At 39.9% G+C, this 16295-nt stretch overlaps 1 protein-coding gene across 1 annotated transcript in view; it reads left to right on the top strand.

Moving 5' to 3' along the window:
• The first annotated feature begins 7191 nt into the window (after nt 1–7191).
• Nucleotides 7192–16295, top strand: part of ZPR1 (ZPR1 zinc finger) — a 65307-nt gene continuing 56203 nt past the window's right edge. The window contains exons 1-8 of the mRNA XM_053691380.1: nt 7192–7387; nt 8600–8761; nt 9691–9781; nt 10018–10088; nt 12401–12487; nt 12585–12707; nt 13423–13488; nt 15653–15719. Of these exons, the coding sequence (XP_053547355.1) occupies nt 7265–7387; nt 8600–8761; nt 9691–9781; nt 10018–10088; nt 12401–12487; nt 12585–12707; nt 13423–13488; nt 15653–15719 (790 nt within the window). The 5' untranslated portion in view covers nt 7192–7264. The remainder of the gene's footprint in view (nt 7388–8599; nt 8762–9690; nt 9782–10017; nt 10089–12400; nt 12488–12584; nt 12708–13422; nt 13489–15652; nt 15720–16295) is intronic.

Here is a 16295-nt window from a genome sequence, read left to right as displayed (position 1 = left end):
CTATAGGAAGCCAATCAGAGAGCCAAACACGGATTGGTTCATGGCCAATCACGTTCATCCTATAGATAAGGTGTGTGTGTGAAGTGAGCCACAACGGCTTTCAGATATATTTAAAATTAAAAATTATTAACAATTCATCTTAACATTGTATAATATTAAAACATATACATATCACAACTCAGATAAAATATGTGCACAATTGATCACGATATTAAACAACTTCATTGATCCTGGATGCAACAACTTGGGGTAAAAAATAATAAACCCCTTACATGTGTATATAAAAGCGTCAGTGCAACCAGGAACTGAAGAATTGCATGATTTCATATGAGCATTCTTATACAATAAATGTCCTTTCTGGCTAGCCATATGTCCTAGTCTCACAGATAAGACAGACCAATACATCCTAACATACAATATAAAGCATACATATTATATATATAAAATAAAATCAGGAACTCAAACGTGACATATGTCACCACCAAACCATAACTAATTGGAAAGCTATAGTAACAACATAGTACATTATAAAATAAATATAGTTAGTAGAGATGTATATCCTGTATAGCGCTGTCCTATAATCAAGGCTCATATGTTAAGTGAGACTTGATAAGGCCCTTTTTAACATATATATATATATCCTAAATGCAGGTGTATAGCCACAACAGAGGGACTTTAAGATTAACCCAATAATTGATGATAGCATGGTAATACACACATGACCTATCAATTTGGGTCTCATAGACCAAGGCTCATTGATGGAGAGGGAGACCTAAAGGAGCCAGTCACTGAAAGGCGGCCAAATCAACACATAGATTCAGGCCGTCAGGGTGCATACTCTTCAGTACATGAATCCAGTAGGTCTCCCTCTGCCTGAGTCTAAAAAAACGATTATATAAATGAGACTTAGATATATGTTCGATGGAGTTGATAGAAAAGCATTTAAGGTCTCCATTATGAGCATTATTGCAGTGTCTGGAGACACTGTGAAGTCTATAGTTATTTTTCATATTTCGTTGGTGCACAGCCCACCTAGTGCTAAGGCGCCTACAGGTGCGCCCCACGTACTGCATTCCACATATGCATGTCAACAAATAAACAACATAATTGGATGCACAGGACACATACCCGGTTATAGTATATGATTTTTGGGTGACACTAGATCTAAAAGTTTTTTGTTTATTGTCCACAAATGTGCACATCTTGCATCTATTTGACCTACATTTAAAGGAACCTGATGGTAATTGGCATACTGATAGATGGTTACGTGTAAGTGGTATCTTGTGTTTTACCACTTTACTAGCAGCCAGCAGTGTTTTTAAGGTGGGAGCCCTTCTATAGACTACTCTTGGTTTATTGTCCAACTGTTTTCCTAAAATGGGATCTTTCATCAGAATCTCCCAATGTTTGTAAATAATCTGTTTTATTAGATGGTGGTTGGAATTGTACTGAGTTATGAATAGGGGACATTTATTGATACCCTCAACCTTCTCTGCTTGGGTGGTAGCAGTAGAGAAATATTTCTCTCTATCATCAGATTTGGCCCTACTGTACCCATTATTAATGATATGTGTTGGGTAGTTTTTCTCAATGAAACGTTCTCGTAAAATGAGACTCTGAGACTCATAGTCAGATATAGAGCTGCAATTGCGGCGGACTCTTTTAAATTGCCCATAAGGCACATTTTGTTTCCATGGATGGTAGTGGCAACTCTTAAAGTCCAAAAAGCTGTTGCAGTCAACCGTTTTAAAAAAGGTGGTACTAGTTACCCTCCCATCAGTGAAACAAAGATTTAAATCTAAGTACACAATAGATTTATCATTGATGACACTCGTGAAGTTTATGCCTCTATTGTTAGAATTTAGATGGTCTATAAATAGATTAGCGGAGGACTGATCCCCCCTCCAAATGAATATGAGGTCATCTATAAATCTGCCATAGAATACCAGGTTCGCCCCAAAGCCCGATTCATGGATATAATGTTGTTCGAAGTAACCCATAAATAGGTTAGCGTAGCTCGGGGCGAACCTGGTACCCATGGCAGTACCTCTTGTCTGTAAGAACTCATCCTGGAACACAAAATAGTTGTGTTCCAGGATGAAAGTAAGATAGCACAGGAGTTATCAGCGCTTAAAATCTAAAAAGGATACCTAAGCCACTCTCCACTATCTCCTCAAGATAGAAAATGTACAAACAATATGGCGAATGAGAGGGCGCTAATAAGCTGGGTATACTTAACACACCTAATTAGTGAAGATTAGATCAAACAAAGAATAAATCATATGCGGTGGATTTTGTCAATCTTTTACTAGTAGAAATAATCCCTGATACATAAATTCATTAAACAGTATATGATAACATTTGAAGACACATAAATTAAAATTAGATACAATATTTATGACTAGTGCTGTAGGAATACCACCCTGATATAAAAATATATATTTACAATAAGCGCTTTTAAAATTGCATTGATCAATGTTTGATTCCTTAAAATCAATTAGTTTATTCCTGGATATAAGGGACAGTCTTTATAGTCCTTATAAATTTTCAACAGATGAAATCCCTTTTAGTTGTATGGTTTATTGCATACAAGAATATCAGTGTGATAAAATTAATATACTGGATAAAAGCAATAAAATGTTCCTTATTTACGACACTTTGTATCCTTGCTTGGTTATATATATAACTTTAACTCACAGAAAGTTGCAGCGACTGTATCCAGATGTCGCTGTGATGTATCTCAGAGACTGTGGTCTTTAATCGTAACACGCTCCTGCGAAGTTGAAGTTGCCTGTTACCAGAACCAAACCCACTAGGTACCTAGTATTTACCCGCGCGTATTAACGCTAAGAGCGGGTGCCCATTCACCTCGAGGATCATACTTACGAAAATCAAGACTGCTTGTCACAAACAGGGAGCTGTGAGTATTGGAAGCAAAAAGTTAACAGCTCATCAGATATTCACACGCAAAGAGCGGCGTACCTCTGCCGGTAACCTCCCCACGGAGGGAGTCGAGAATCCTGTGCCAGAGGATAGGAGCTGCAGCACATAAAGCGGCCCACACGCAAGGAGCGTGTTACGATTAAAGACCACAGTCTCTGAGATACATCACAGCGACATCTGGATACAGTCGCTGCAACTTTCTGTGAGTTAAAGTTATATATATAACCAAGCAAGGATACAAAGTGTCGTAAATAAGGAACATTTTATTGCTTTTATCCAGTATATTAATTTTATCACACTGATAGTCTTGTATGCAATAAACCATACAACTAAAAGGGATTTCATCTGTTGAAAATTTATAAGGACTATAAAGACTGTCCCTTATATCCAGGAATAAACTAATTGATTTTAAGGAATCAAACATTGATCAATGCAATTTTAAAAGCGCTTATTGTAAATATATATTTTTATATCAGGGTGGTATTCCTACAGCACTAGTCATAAATATTGTATCTAATTTTAATTTATGTGTCTTCGAATGTTATCATATACTGTTTAATGAATTTATGTATCAGGGATTATTTCTACTAGTAAAAGATTGACAAAATCCACCGCATATGATTTATTCTTTGTTTGATCTAATCTTAACTAATTAGGTGTGTTAAGTATACCCAGCTTATTAGCGCCCTCTCATTCGCCATATTGCCAGGATGAAAGTAATCAAGTCCAATATAAAGACTCTTTGGTTCTCAGGAAGATACATATCAAGTTCTAGGTAGTGGGATACTGCTATTAGCCCTAAATCATGGGGGATGTTGGAATACAGCGCTTGGACATCACATGTTATCCATATCATTTCTGGAGAGATCTGTATTGGTTCTAATTTTTTCAGGTCTGTTGAGTCCCTAATATATGACTCGAGACCCAGTACATACCTCTGCAGAAAATAATCCACGTAAGAAGATACATTGTCAGTGAGACTGCCTATCCCTGCTATTATGGGACGGCCTGGAGGACATTTGTTGTCCTTATGTATCTTAGGAAGGTGGTAGTAAAAAGCCTGGTTAGGCTCATTATGGACCAGATAATCCTTTTCCTTTTTATAAATTTTGTAAACGTCCTAGGTTAAAAATCCAAAGTATGTGTGGACTTATGTTCCCTGGATTTTAACCTAGGACGTTTACAAAAGACACCAGAGCGCTCTGTGATCGTCTTATTTTCAAACAAGCCGCCAAAGGATTGACAGTGTGGGAGACTCCAGCTGATTGGCTTACATCCGGACACGTGACTACTCCGAGCATACGGAGCCGACTACGTCACATGCCAACGGATCGAAGTTGGAAGAGAGGGGTGACAGAAACTGAGAACGACCCGGACACTAACTCAGGTGATATACATTCCCGGCAAAGACACCGGTCGACGTAACACTGAGTAGAGAGGTCTTGCCCGGAAGGTTGGTCGCACTCTCAAGGTAATAGATACCCCTATCCCAGATCCGGCAGCACTTTCAGTCATTATACGTGTATTATTGGCAAACTAATAGTGGAGATTGTTGCTATACTGTACATGCCGTCTACATATCCCTGCATTGCCTGAAAAATAACTTATGCTTGAAAAGACTTTGAACTGATTTCAACTATTGGATCATTCTTTTTTTTCAAAACTCATCGTTCTAACATTTGAACCGATTTTTTAAATAACCCCATTTTTAAACCACCGGTAGTATAGTATTTTGTGTGAATATATGAATTGCCCGGTTCATTAAATAATTGTATTTTATCTTGATTTCGTCTAATGCATCTAGTTTAACCATTTGACTATTGGAAATTAACTTATTAACTATATATTTAACTTTCGAGATACCGTGGTTGTTTTTTAGCGCCACATCCATATTTCTTCTTAGTAGTACCAGTTACATATTACACACACGCACCAGTAGTACCAGTTACACATTACACACACGCACCAGTAGTACCAGTTACACATTACACACACGCACCAGTAGTACTAGTTACACATTACACACACGCACCAGTAGTACTAGTTACACATACGCACCAGTAGTACTAGTTACACATTACACACACACCAGTAGTACTAGTTACAGATTACAGACACACACCAGTAGTACTAGTTACACATTACAGACACACACCAGTAGTACTAGTTACACATTACACACACCAGTAGTACTAGTTACACATTACACACACCAGTAGTACTAGTTACACATTACACACACACACACACACCAGTAGTACTAGTTACACATTACACACACACCAGTAGTACTAGTTACAGATTACAGACACACACCAGTAGTACTAGTTACACATTACAGACACACACCAGTAGTACTAGTTACACATTACACACACCAGTAGTACTAGTTACACATTACACACACACACACACCAGTAGTACTAGTTACACATTACACACACACCAGTAGTACTAGGTACACATTACACACACGCCAGTAGTACTAGTTACACATTACACACACACGCACCAGTAGCATACCCCCCAACTGTCCCGATGTTCGCGGGACAGTCCCAATTTTAGGGGTCTGTCCCTCTGTCCCGACTTGCTAGCCATCTGTCCCAATTTGCCCCAGGCAATTAAAAAAAAAATTTTTTTTTTTTTTTTTAAATTCTATTGGGCCCATACTCAGAAGCAGCTGTCTTTGCTCTCACAGGGTTAGATACCTGTTATATTCCCTGTGGAAAAAGGAATGGTGATAATACTAGCATGCCTTCAGTTTTATACAATGAGCAGTGCTAATACCAGGGTAACGAACAGTGTAACGAACAGTAGCAGCCGCAGACTGCCAGCTAATGTGCTTGCCATCCCCAGGACCCCATACAATGAATTACAGATACCCATATATGATGTAGTGTGTGTCTATCTGTATCCATAACTGTGTGTGTGTATCTGTATGTATAAGTTTATGCTATGTAGTGTGTGTGTGTCTGCATGTATAAATGTAAGCTATGTAGTGTGTGTATGTGTATCTGCATGTATAAGTGTATGCTATGTAGTGTGTGTGTGTATCTGCATGTATAAGTGTATGCTATGTAGTGTGTGTGTATATGCATGTATAAGTGTATGCTATGTAGTGTGTGTATCTGCATGTATAAGTGTATGCTATGTAGTGTGTGTATCTGCATGTATAAGTGTATGCTATGTAGTGTGTGTGTATATGCATGTATAAGTGTATGCTATGTAGTGTGTGTATCTGCATGTATAAGTGTATACTATGTAGTGTGCTACTGTGCATTTTTGCTGACTTTAAAGGCCAGAACTTAGAATATTAATGGGGAATGCAGAGAGTAGTTTTAAAGAATTTATTATTAATTGTCCAATTAAGATAAAAATATTTAGCAATGTCTGTGCAAAGGATAATTAAATACATAGCTCACATAGCCATACCAATGGTTTGAGCTTGTGTTTGATTTGCTGCCTAAGTATATTAAAATCTATGAATTTATAATTTTTTTTATTTATATTACTTTGGTCTTATGATTTTTTTAAGCCCCGCCCACATAATTTTTTTTTGGGGGGGGGTGTTCCTCTTTTGAATTTTGAAATGTTGGGAGGTATGCAGTAGTACTAGTTACACATTACACACACGCACCAGTAGTACTAGTTACACATTACACACACGCACCAGTAGTACTAGTTACACATTACAGACACACACCAGTAGTACTAGTTACACATTACACACACGCACCAGTAGTACTAGTTACACATTACACACACGCACCAGTAGTACTAGTTACACATTACACACACGCACCAGTAGTACTAGTTACACATTACACACACGCACCAGTAGTACTAGTTACACATTACACACACGCACCAGTAGTACTAGTTACACATTACACACACCAGTAGTACCAGTTACAAATTACACACACACACCAGTAGTACTAGTTACACATTACACACACCAGTAGTACCAGTTACACATTACACACACGCACCAGTAGTACCAGTTACACATTACAAACACGCACCAGTAGTACCAGTTACACATTACACACACACCAGTGGCCCCAATTACACATAACACGTGCGCACCAGGAGTTACACGCGATCTTTACTGCTCAGTGCGGGAACGTGTAAAAGTGCGTGCTGGCGAGATTTAGATGACACGGTGACGTCACGTGACAGGTACCAGCTAGACCCTTCTCCCAGAAGTGATACAATTCGGAACCGGAAATTAAGCGCAAGCTGTGACAAGAGTAATGAGTGTTACCGGAAGTGGTAATTTGTATACAGCAAGCGCAGGTGACTGCGTGTGTTCTACAGTATGTCTGTTCTCCACACTTCAGGGCCGCGCATTTCATCTCACATTTTTCAGGAGATAAACGCAGATGATGAGGAGCAGCAACCGACAGAGATAGAATCCCTGTGTATGAACTGCTACCGCAATGTGAGGTTTGGGGTCTATCTCTTCTGGCCAGAAGGGAGAGGGGCTAGGGACTCTGCAGGGCAAGGAGGAGGAGTCTCTGCGGGGCATGAAGAGAGGGGCAGGGAGGTGGATATACGGAGACTCTGCGGGGCTAGGGAGTCTCTGGGGCGGTTCTACATGGGAGACCTCTCTGGTTCTAGGAGGGTTTGAGATTCACTTGGAAAAGGAGTCTGTGGAGTCAGAGGGGGTATCTAGAGGAATAAGGGCATACGGGTTCATTGTGGTACCACATACCATTACTGTGGTATGAGGTGGGCTGCAGAAGTCACTGTTGTGTCAGAAAGCTTGGGGCATTCAGGAGGATCAAGAGGGTGTGGGACCACTATTACCAGGGGGCTGTTCCTTGAGTTTAGGAGGTATTGTTGGACTTGGAAAGGTTGCAGGGAATTCAGTGAGCAATCTGGGATAGGGGACCAGCTTATTTTTTTGGCAAGTGTTTAATTGCAGCTTATGGATAGCAGCCACTGCACACGTAGACTTACTACTTTGGCACGACCTGTGTCTGCTTATATAAGTACAATACACTGCTGGGTGGTCTATTGCTGCTTGTAAACCCAACAACCAAAGATCATGAGACACCTCATGTGCCGCCCAGCTCTGTGCAATTAGTTTTTACATGAGAGAATCTAATAGCACATAAACGGTTAACTTGTCTTTGTTACAGGTGTGTTTGGTTGGCACTGGGCACATGTATCACAGCCTGCAGGTGAGGTCTACCCTGTTTGTGGTTCCTCTGGCCTAAGGTTGATGCTGATGTTGCCTATATTTTAGTCGCCTTGTACAAAATAAGTCCTCTGGTGTGTATTTTTGAAATCTATGTGTGTGCTGAATAAACATACTTTTTGTTTTTTCAGGCCACTCCCTGTCAATCAAAATATTTATTGGTTGATAGGGACAAAACATGTAAACAACTGTATGATACATTTTTTTTAGGACAAATGTTAAGATGTCACAGGTTCAATTGCTGCTTATTGTTTTAATTGATTTAATGCTTCAGAGGGGATTTGATCTGCTTACCAGGACAAGTTATAACTTCCTCAGCTCATTAAAGAGAGATTATTCATTTTGTGTTTGCAACATGTGATGTGGCCCCACCCAATGCAACATGTAGCTCAGCTTTCTGTTCCTAAAACCGCAACATACATGTGAGATGTGACTCCTCTCTCTCCACAGGGGTTGACCAGGCTTCTCTTCACCAAGGTACCATTCTTTAGAGAGATCATCGTCAGTTCCTTTACATGTGAGTCCTGCAACTGGAGTAACACAGAGATCCAGTCTGCAGGTCGGATTCAGGACCTGGGTGTACGATACTCCTTGCAAGTTAAGAACAAGCGGGTGAGTGTGATATCTACACATGTTCTGGGTAAACCACAAAGATAGGGGACTTCTGGAGGACGGTGTGGGGGAGCTCCAGTGGTACAGATGCCCTGGGTGGGGGAGCTACAGAGGCCAGGGGGGCGGTAGTGCTGCATGAGTACAGAGGCCCGTGGTGGGGGAGCTCTCAAGGTACAGACGTTTTTGCTTGGGCAGCTCCAGGGGTACAGAGGCCCGGGGGGGGGGGGCGGGAGATCCAGGGGTACAGGGGTCTGGGTGGTGGGAGCTCCAGAGGTATGCATATCTGGGGGATTTCCATAGGAAAATTTGATTGGTTAAAGGGACATGAAACCCAACATTTTTTTTTCATGCATTATATAGAGAATACAAATTTAAACAGCATTCCAATTTATTTCTATTATATAATGCACTTAATTCTTTAGATATCCTTTGTTGATGAAATAGCGATGTACATGGTTGAGCCAATTACACAAGGCATCTATGTGCAGCCACCAATCAGCAGCTACTGAGCCTTTTTATATATGATTTTCAACAAAGGATATCAAGAGAATTAAGCACATTCGATAATAGAAGTAAATTGGAAAGTTGTTTAAAATTGCTGCTCTTTCTAAATCATGATTGAAAAAATTTGGGTTTCATGTCCCTTTAAGTAACCCTGTATCTGCTGTTTTATTTATTATTATTATTATAAATATATATATATATATATATATATATATATATATATATATATATATATATATATATATATATATATATATATATATATATATATATATATATATATATATATATATATAAAAAATTTTAATATACCAGTGTTCATGGTTAGACTTTCAGTGCCAAGGGCACCTAGAAGTTATTTTCTTGCCTGTTGATACTTAGATGGGTGGTAGCCTCATCTGTTTTTTTCTTTTCTATCCTCTCAGGATGTGAATCGTGAAGTGGTAAAATCTGATTATGCAACAACGCAGATTCCTGAACTTGACTTTGAAATCCCAGCTTGTACCCAAAAAGGAAGTAAGAACATATTTGCAAAATATGTGCTTTAGGCACAATGGCTTTCTACATGTCTAGAAGTGTGGGTTTGTATAGACATGAGTGACTGTAGATCAGCCTGGGAGTGCTCCTGCCTGTTACTGGGCACGTGCCTATGTGTTTACCTGTGAGTGACTGTGGACCTGCCTGTGAGTGTGAAGGGGGCTTTGTGTAAGTTACTAGAAGAACAAAAAAACTGTCATTTGTCCTCTCATTAGGTCTCACTACGATTGAAGGTATGCTGGAGAGAGCAATTGCCGGTCTGCTACAAGATCAGCCACTCCGCATTGTGAGTTACCCCATCTGCTTTTTGAGATTTATATTCCCCCTTAGCTTGCTGCTTTAGTTTGTTCTTCGCGTCCCCTCAGCTTAAAGTGATGGTAAACTCTCCCCTTTTTAAAATCAGATCTGGAACGTAAGCGCTATTTTAGATGGGGTTTAATTCATTAGCTGTAATGAAGATGCAGTATAACATGCTTTTTAATATAGATATGAAATTCAAATACTGCATGCTCCTCCGCCCACTTCAAAAGTAAAATTTTCTGTGAGCTAACAGATTGAATTGTTGTCCAATCAGCGCTCTCCCCATCTGGCACTTTTGTTGTAGCTAGAGCATTGATTGGAGAGTAATTCAATCATTTAGCTGACAGGAAAATTGACTTTTGAAGTGGGTGGTGTAACGTGGGGGATTTGAATTTCATATCTATATTAATAACTAAGTTATAGCGCATCTTCATTGCACATGATGAATACAACTCCATCTAAAATAGCGCTTACATTCCAGATCTGATTTTAAAAAGGGGAGAGTTTACCATCTCTTTAACTTTGTCTACGCTCGGTGCCCTCTCAGCTTACTTAGCTTTTATCTACGCTCCATGTTCTCTTTGCTTACTTGGCTTTTGTCTACGCGCCGTGCCCTCTGAGCTTACTTGGCTTTTGTCTACCCGCCGTGCCCTCTCAGCTTACTTGGCTTTTGTCTACGCGCCATGCCCTCTCAGCTTACTTGGCTTTTGTCTACGCGCCATGCCCTCTCAGCTTACTTGGCTTTTGTCTACGCGCCGTGCCCTCTCAGCTTACTTGGCTTTTGTCTACGCGCCGTGCCCTCTACTTTGTTACATGCATGTACAGTGCATATGAATAGACAAGTTTGGTCGCCAAGTGCAGGTAAAATTTCTTGCGGGTGAGTAAAATTTTTACAATGCCGTACCCAATCGGCAACCCGATTTCTTTTTCATCTGACGACAATTATATTAATAACTAAGTTATAGCGCATCTTCATTGCACATGATGAATACAACTCCATCTAAAATAGCGCTTACATTCCAGATCTGATTTTAAAAAGGGGAGAGTTTACCATCACTTTAACTCTGTCTACGCTCGGTGCCCTCTCAGCTTACTTAGCTTTTATCTACGCTCCGTGTTCTCTTTGCTTACTTGGCTTTTGTCTACGCGCCGTGCCCTCTCAGCTTACTTGGTTTTTGTCTACGCGCCGTGCCCTCTACTTTGTTACATGCATGTACAGTGCATATGAATAGACCAGTTTGGTCGCCAAGTGCAGGTAAAATTTCTTGCGGGTGAGTAAAATTTTTACAATGCCGTACCCAATCGGCAACCTGATTTCTTTTTCATCTGACGACAATTAGTCATGGACAGTTGAAAATCTGTTTTGCAGTAGATATTTTCCCAGAGTTTAATTTCTAAAGTGAGGCTACGATGCTAGGTTACTGACAACGCTCAGATTTCATTAATATACGTTGAGCTTTCAGTTAATTATGTGTAGTGGACATATCTTAAGGTCAGCGGACCCTTGATGGATAAAGAAAGAAAAAAAAAAAGTTGATGAAAAATACCAAAAAAAACGGACAGACAAAATGGGGGAAAAAAAAAAAAAGCAAGAGCGACCTTTCAAAAAGAGTTGCATAAATTACAATGGGGAAAAAACAAGTGTGGCTAAACAGTTATGCCGCGTATCGTAGGCACGTGGATATAGTTGGTAATTATATGCTCTGAATTTACCTAGAAACTTAGATTTTAGCTTCTACTAATACACAAGATGAGGCATAGCTAGAGGTCGGTAAAGTGCAACCAATATAGCATTGTTTACCAAATTTAAAATAATCTAAAAGTTTGTTTTTAGTAACAGTTAGTGGAGTCTTTGAGTCTAATAAACCTTTTTCTTTAATATATGCATCATTTTGTAATGTTGACTTTAAGTTTGCTATAGTTTGTCCAAGTCTCAATTGATCCACCCCCAAAAGACACATTCCCCTGCAGCTTTTTGTGGATATCCCTGATAATTTTTAAATAAATCGGGTACCAGAACTGACCCCTGAGGAACACCACTAGTAACTTCACAACTGCTGAAGGTCCTCCATTTATTAAGACACTCTCTCGTAGCCTTAAGACAGCATTTTACCTACTTTACAGTTGGGTCTCTAGACCAAGGCACTATAGCTTAAGAATTATTTTGTGTGAGATAGAGCTACAGCTTTCATCCTTCCGTCCCACATTCATGTGCGTGGTGTCTTCCCCTTATCTTCCTGTTTACTTTCTGGGCACATGACACAAATGTTAATGTAAACGTCTTCCCCCCCATCCCAGGCTGAAGATGAGCGAGTTGCAGAGAAAATTAATGAAATCATTACTAAGCTGCAGCGTTTGAAGGACGGAGAGACCAGCTTCACTTTAGTAAGTAAACTGGGCATAGGGTCCACTGACCTTAGGTCCACATTATGGTGATGTGGGATAGGATATACAGCCTCACCCCTTGATTCCTTCTGTTTAGGTCTTGGATGACCCTTCTGGTAATAGCTTTGTAGAGAACCCATATGCCCCTCAGAAGGATGAGCAGCTGACTGTAACACGTTACAAAAGAAGCTCAGAGCAGGACCGAATGATTGGTCTGGAGGTGAGACCTGTTGGGGGGACAGCACAAGGCTTCTGAACATAGCTTGAAACGGGTTAAGTGTGTGTATGAAAAGTAAAATAAAAGCTTTTTCAAGGGACAGTTAAAAGATTTTAGTATAAAATGTTTAGTTTTATTATTTGTCGCCCATTTTCATGTATTTTAGCCCTGAAAATTGAGGATTTTCTAATTTGCATAGCTAGAATTGCATCAGCGGATATATCGATGCTAATCCTGCTAAATATCGGAAATATCGGTCACTAATTGGCTTTAACTGATAACGGCTGCAAAACAATGCACTTTGACATAAGTTCCACGGTTATCCTTGTCAGCCGTGGACTAAATCACAAATTTGGCTCCTCCAAAAAAAAAAAAAAAAAAAAAAAAAAAAGGTAAATGGTGGCGAATTTTGACTATTGGTAAACAAAAAGTCTGATATGTTGTATAACTAGACAACAAAGACAATAACAAGGTGTTTTATATATAAAAGACAGTGCACACCAGATACTGATGTATTAATGTTGACTGACTGATGATAACCCCCTCAGCTCTGTAGACTCAGAAGAACTAAATGTATGTGAAAACATTTTTATTTAACAGATGTCATATTGTTCCCAATAAACTGTAATATGTCTTCTTTAAGTTAGTTAAATAGAAATTGTCATCATGATCAGGCTGTTTGCTTCTCCTATTGTTTCTTGCTGATTGTGTTGTCCAGAAATCGGCTGTAGCTGCGGAACCAAGTGAGATCCCAGCGTGTAACGCAGAGGAGCTGAGAGATGAGGTAATCCTGAGCAGTACCAGGGAGGGAGGGGCAATGAGTGCAGAGGCAAAGCGTTAGGGTATTGGTGGGTCCAGTGCAGAGAAAGTGTAAAGTGGGTGGGGGGGGGGGGAAACGAGTGAGTTCAATCCAATGTAGGGAACCAGCAATATCTTCAAGCAATGCAAACGCAGACAGGTGCTCACTGCTAGCTCCAAAGTACATCCAATAAACAAAGGTGTCCACAGCATAAGCTTCCAAATCTTTTTTCTTTATTTAGGGAAGGATTCAAAGGTATAAATATAGCAGTAACGTTTCAGGTTATACACCCTTGGTCATACAATGTAATACTATTCACAAACTCTGTTTTGTAGCCACACAGGTTACTTAATTAGCATACACCTGTAGGTGTTTAATCAATTATAATACTTGTTCAGGCCAGGTAACCACTCACCTACTCCATCTACTGGTAAATCCTGAGTACTACAAGTTCGATGTATCAAAATAGAAAATATACAAAAAACTGTTTAAAAACATTTAGAAAAATACATTTGTACACTGTACTGAATTGAATAAACTACATAAATACTGATACATCGTAATCTTTATTAATTCCAAAAGGCCTCATTGAGTTAAGTGTAGATATCCAAAACAATTCTTTTCTTTTTAATAATTCCCTATTGCCCCCTCTTCTAGGCAGTTTAATGTGGTCAATGATCTGCCATCTTAATTGGCTGATAAAGTGCCCTGCTTCCAGGAAATGAGATGAAACGGGCGCATCTTTATTATTGCACCTAATGTTTGATTTATTTTCAGTGATACGATCACGCATCCTTGTTGTGGTCTCTCCTAAATAAATCCTGGAAAACGGGCACTTTATCAGATAAATCGCATAACTTAAGTTACAAGTAAAGAAATCTCTAATATTATACAATTTACCAGTTTTCGGGTGTGCAAACTTATCTCCTTTAATTAAAGAATTACAATTAGAGCATCCCAAACAGGGATAGCAACCCACATTTTTCTTGGTTATGTAGCCTGTTTCCATTTTGGACTGGCTACCTATATCAGCTTTTGTAAGAATATCTTTAATATTACGATTTCTTTTATATGCCATCATAGGAGGGTCTTTAAAGCAGGATAAGTCTTTGTTGCAGTATGTGCCAATGTTTCTGTATAATTCTACTCAGTTTCTTACTATGGCTACCATACTTAAAGACAAACACCAAACGGTCATCTTTTTCTTGAATTTTTGTCAGAGAAAGCAGCTCAGATCTTTTAATTTGATTTACCTTAGTAATTTCTTGATTTATTAATTCCCCAGGGTATCCTCAGTCTAGAAATTTTTTACCCATATCATGCAAACTGGTAAATTGTATAATATTAGATATTTCTTTACTTGTAACTCAAGTTATGTGATTTATCTGATAAAGTGCCTGTGTTCCAGGATTTATTCAGGAGAGACCACAAGGATACTTGATCATATCACTGAACATAAATCAAACATTAGGTGCAATAATAAAGATGCGCCCGTTTCATCTCATTTCCTGGAAGCAGGGCACTTTATCAGCCAATTAATATGGCAGATCATTGACCACATTAAACTGCCTAGAAGAGGGGGCAATAGGGAATTATTAAAAAGAAAAGAATTGTTTTGGATATCTACACGTAACTCAGTGAGGCCTTTTGGAATGAATAAAGATTACGATGTATCAGTATTTATGTAGTTTATTCAATTCAGTACAGTGTACAAAGGTATTTTTTTTACAAATTATAAACTGTTTGTGAATTAACTGTTTTTAAACAGTTTTGTATATTTTCTATTTTGATACATTGAACTTGTAGTACTCAGAATTTACCAGTAGATGGGGTAGGTGAGTGGTTACCTGGCCTGAACAAGTATTATAATTGAGTGTATAACCTGAAACGTTAATGCTATTTTTGTACCTTTGAATCCTTCCCTAAATAAAGAAAACATTTGGAAGCTTATGCTGTTGACACCTTTGTTTATTGGGGAAACAGGTGAGAACTGAAGATGTGTAATGCAGCGGAGGGAGTCTGGGGGACTGTTACTGGGAGAGGGGCTAGCGAGTGTGTGGGAATGGGCGTGTGTGATTGGGATAGGGGTATAAAGAGCACGTGTGCAGGCGGGAGTAAGTGCTCAGCAATGACAACATTCTCTTCACAGGTGCTGCAGTTCCCCACCAACTGCCCAGAATGCAACGCTCCAGCAGCAACCAACATGAAGCTTGTGCGTATCCTGTAGTATTGGCACAGGGTGGGTAAATAGTGATGTGGTGGGAGGAAGAGTTGTGACGGACCAGTGGGGTGCATGGGGGGGGGTTGATGTGACGGACCAGTGGTGTGCATGGGGGGGTTTGATGTGATGGACCAGTGGGGTGCATGGGGGGGGGTTTGATGTGACGGACCAGTGGGGTGCATGAGGGGGGGTTTGATGTGACGGACCAGTGGGGTAGGGTGCATGGGGGGTGATGTGAAGGACCAGTGGGGTGCATGGGGGTTGGTTTGATGTGACTGACCAGTGGGGTGCAGGGGGAGGGGTAGGGCTTGATGTAATGAACCAGTGGGGTGCAGAGGGAGGGTTTGATGTGACTGACCAGTGGGGTGCATGGGGGTTATGACGGACCAGTGGGGTACATGGGGATTTGATGTGATGGACCAGTTGGGGCATAGGGGAAGGGGTTGATGTGACGGACCAGTTGGGGCATAGGGGGGAGGGTTTGATGTTGCAGACTAATGTGGTGCAGGGTGGATAGGGTTTGATGTAACAGACCAGTGGGGTGCAGAGGGGGGAGTTTAGGGTTTGATGG

Source organism: Bombina bombina, chromosome 8, assembly GCF_027579735.1.
Source record: "Bombina bombina isolate aBomBom1 chromosome 8, aBomBom1.pri, whole genome shotgun sequence".
NCBI classification, from domain to species: domain Eukaryota; kingdom Metazoa; phylum Chordata; class Amphibia; order Anura; family Bombinatoridae; genus Bombina; species Bombina bombina.
This window is presented reverse-complemented; position numbering and strand designations above follow the sequence as displayed.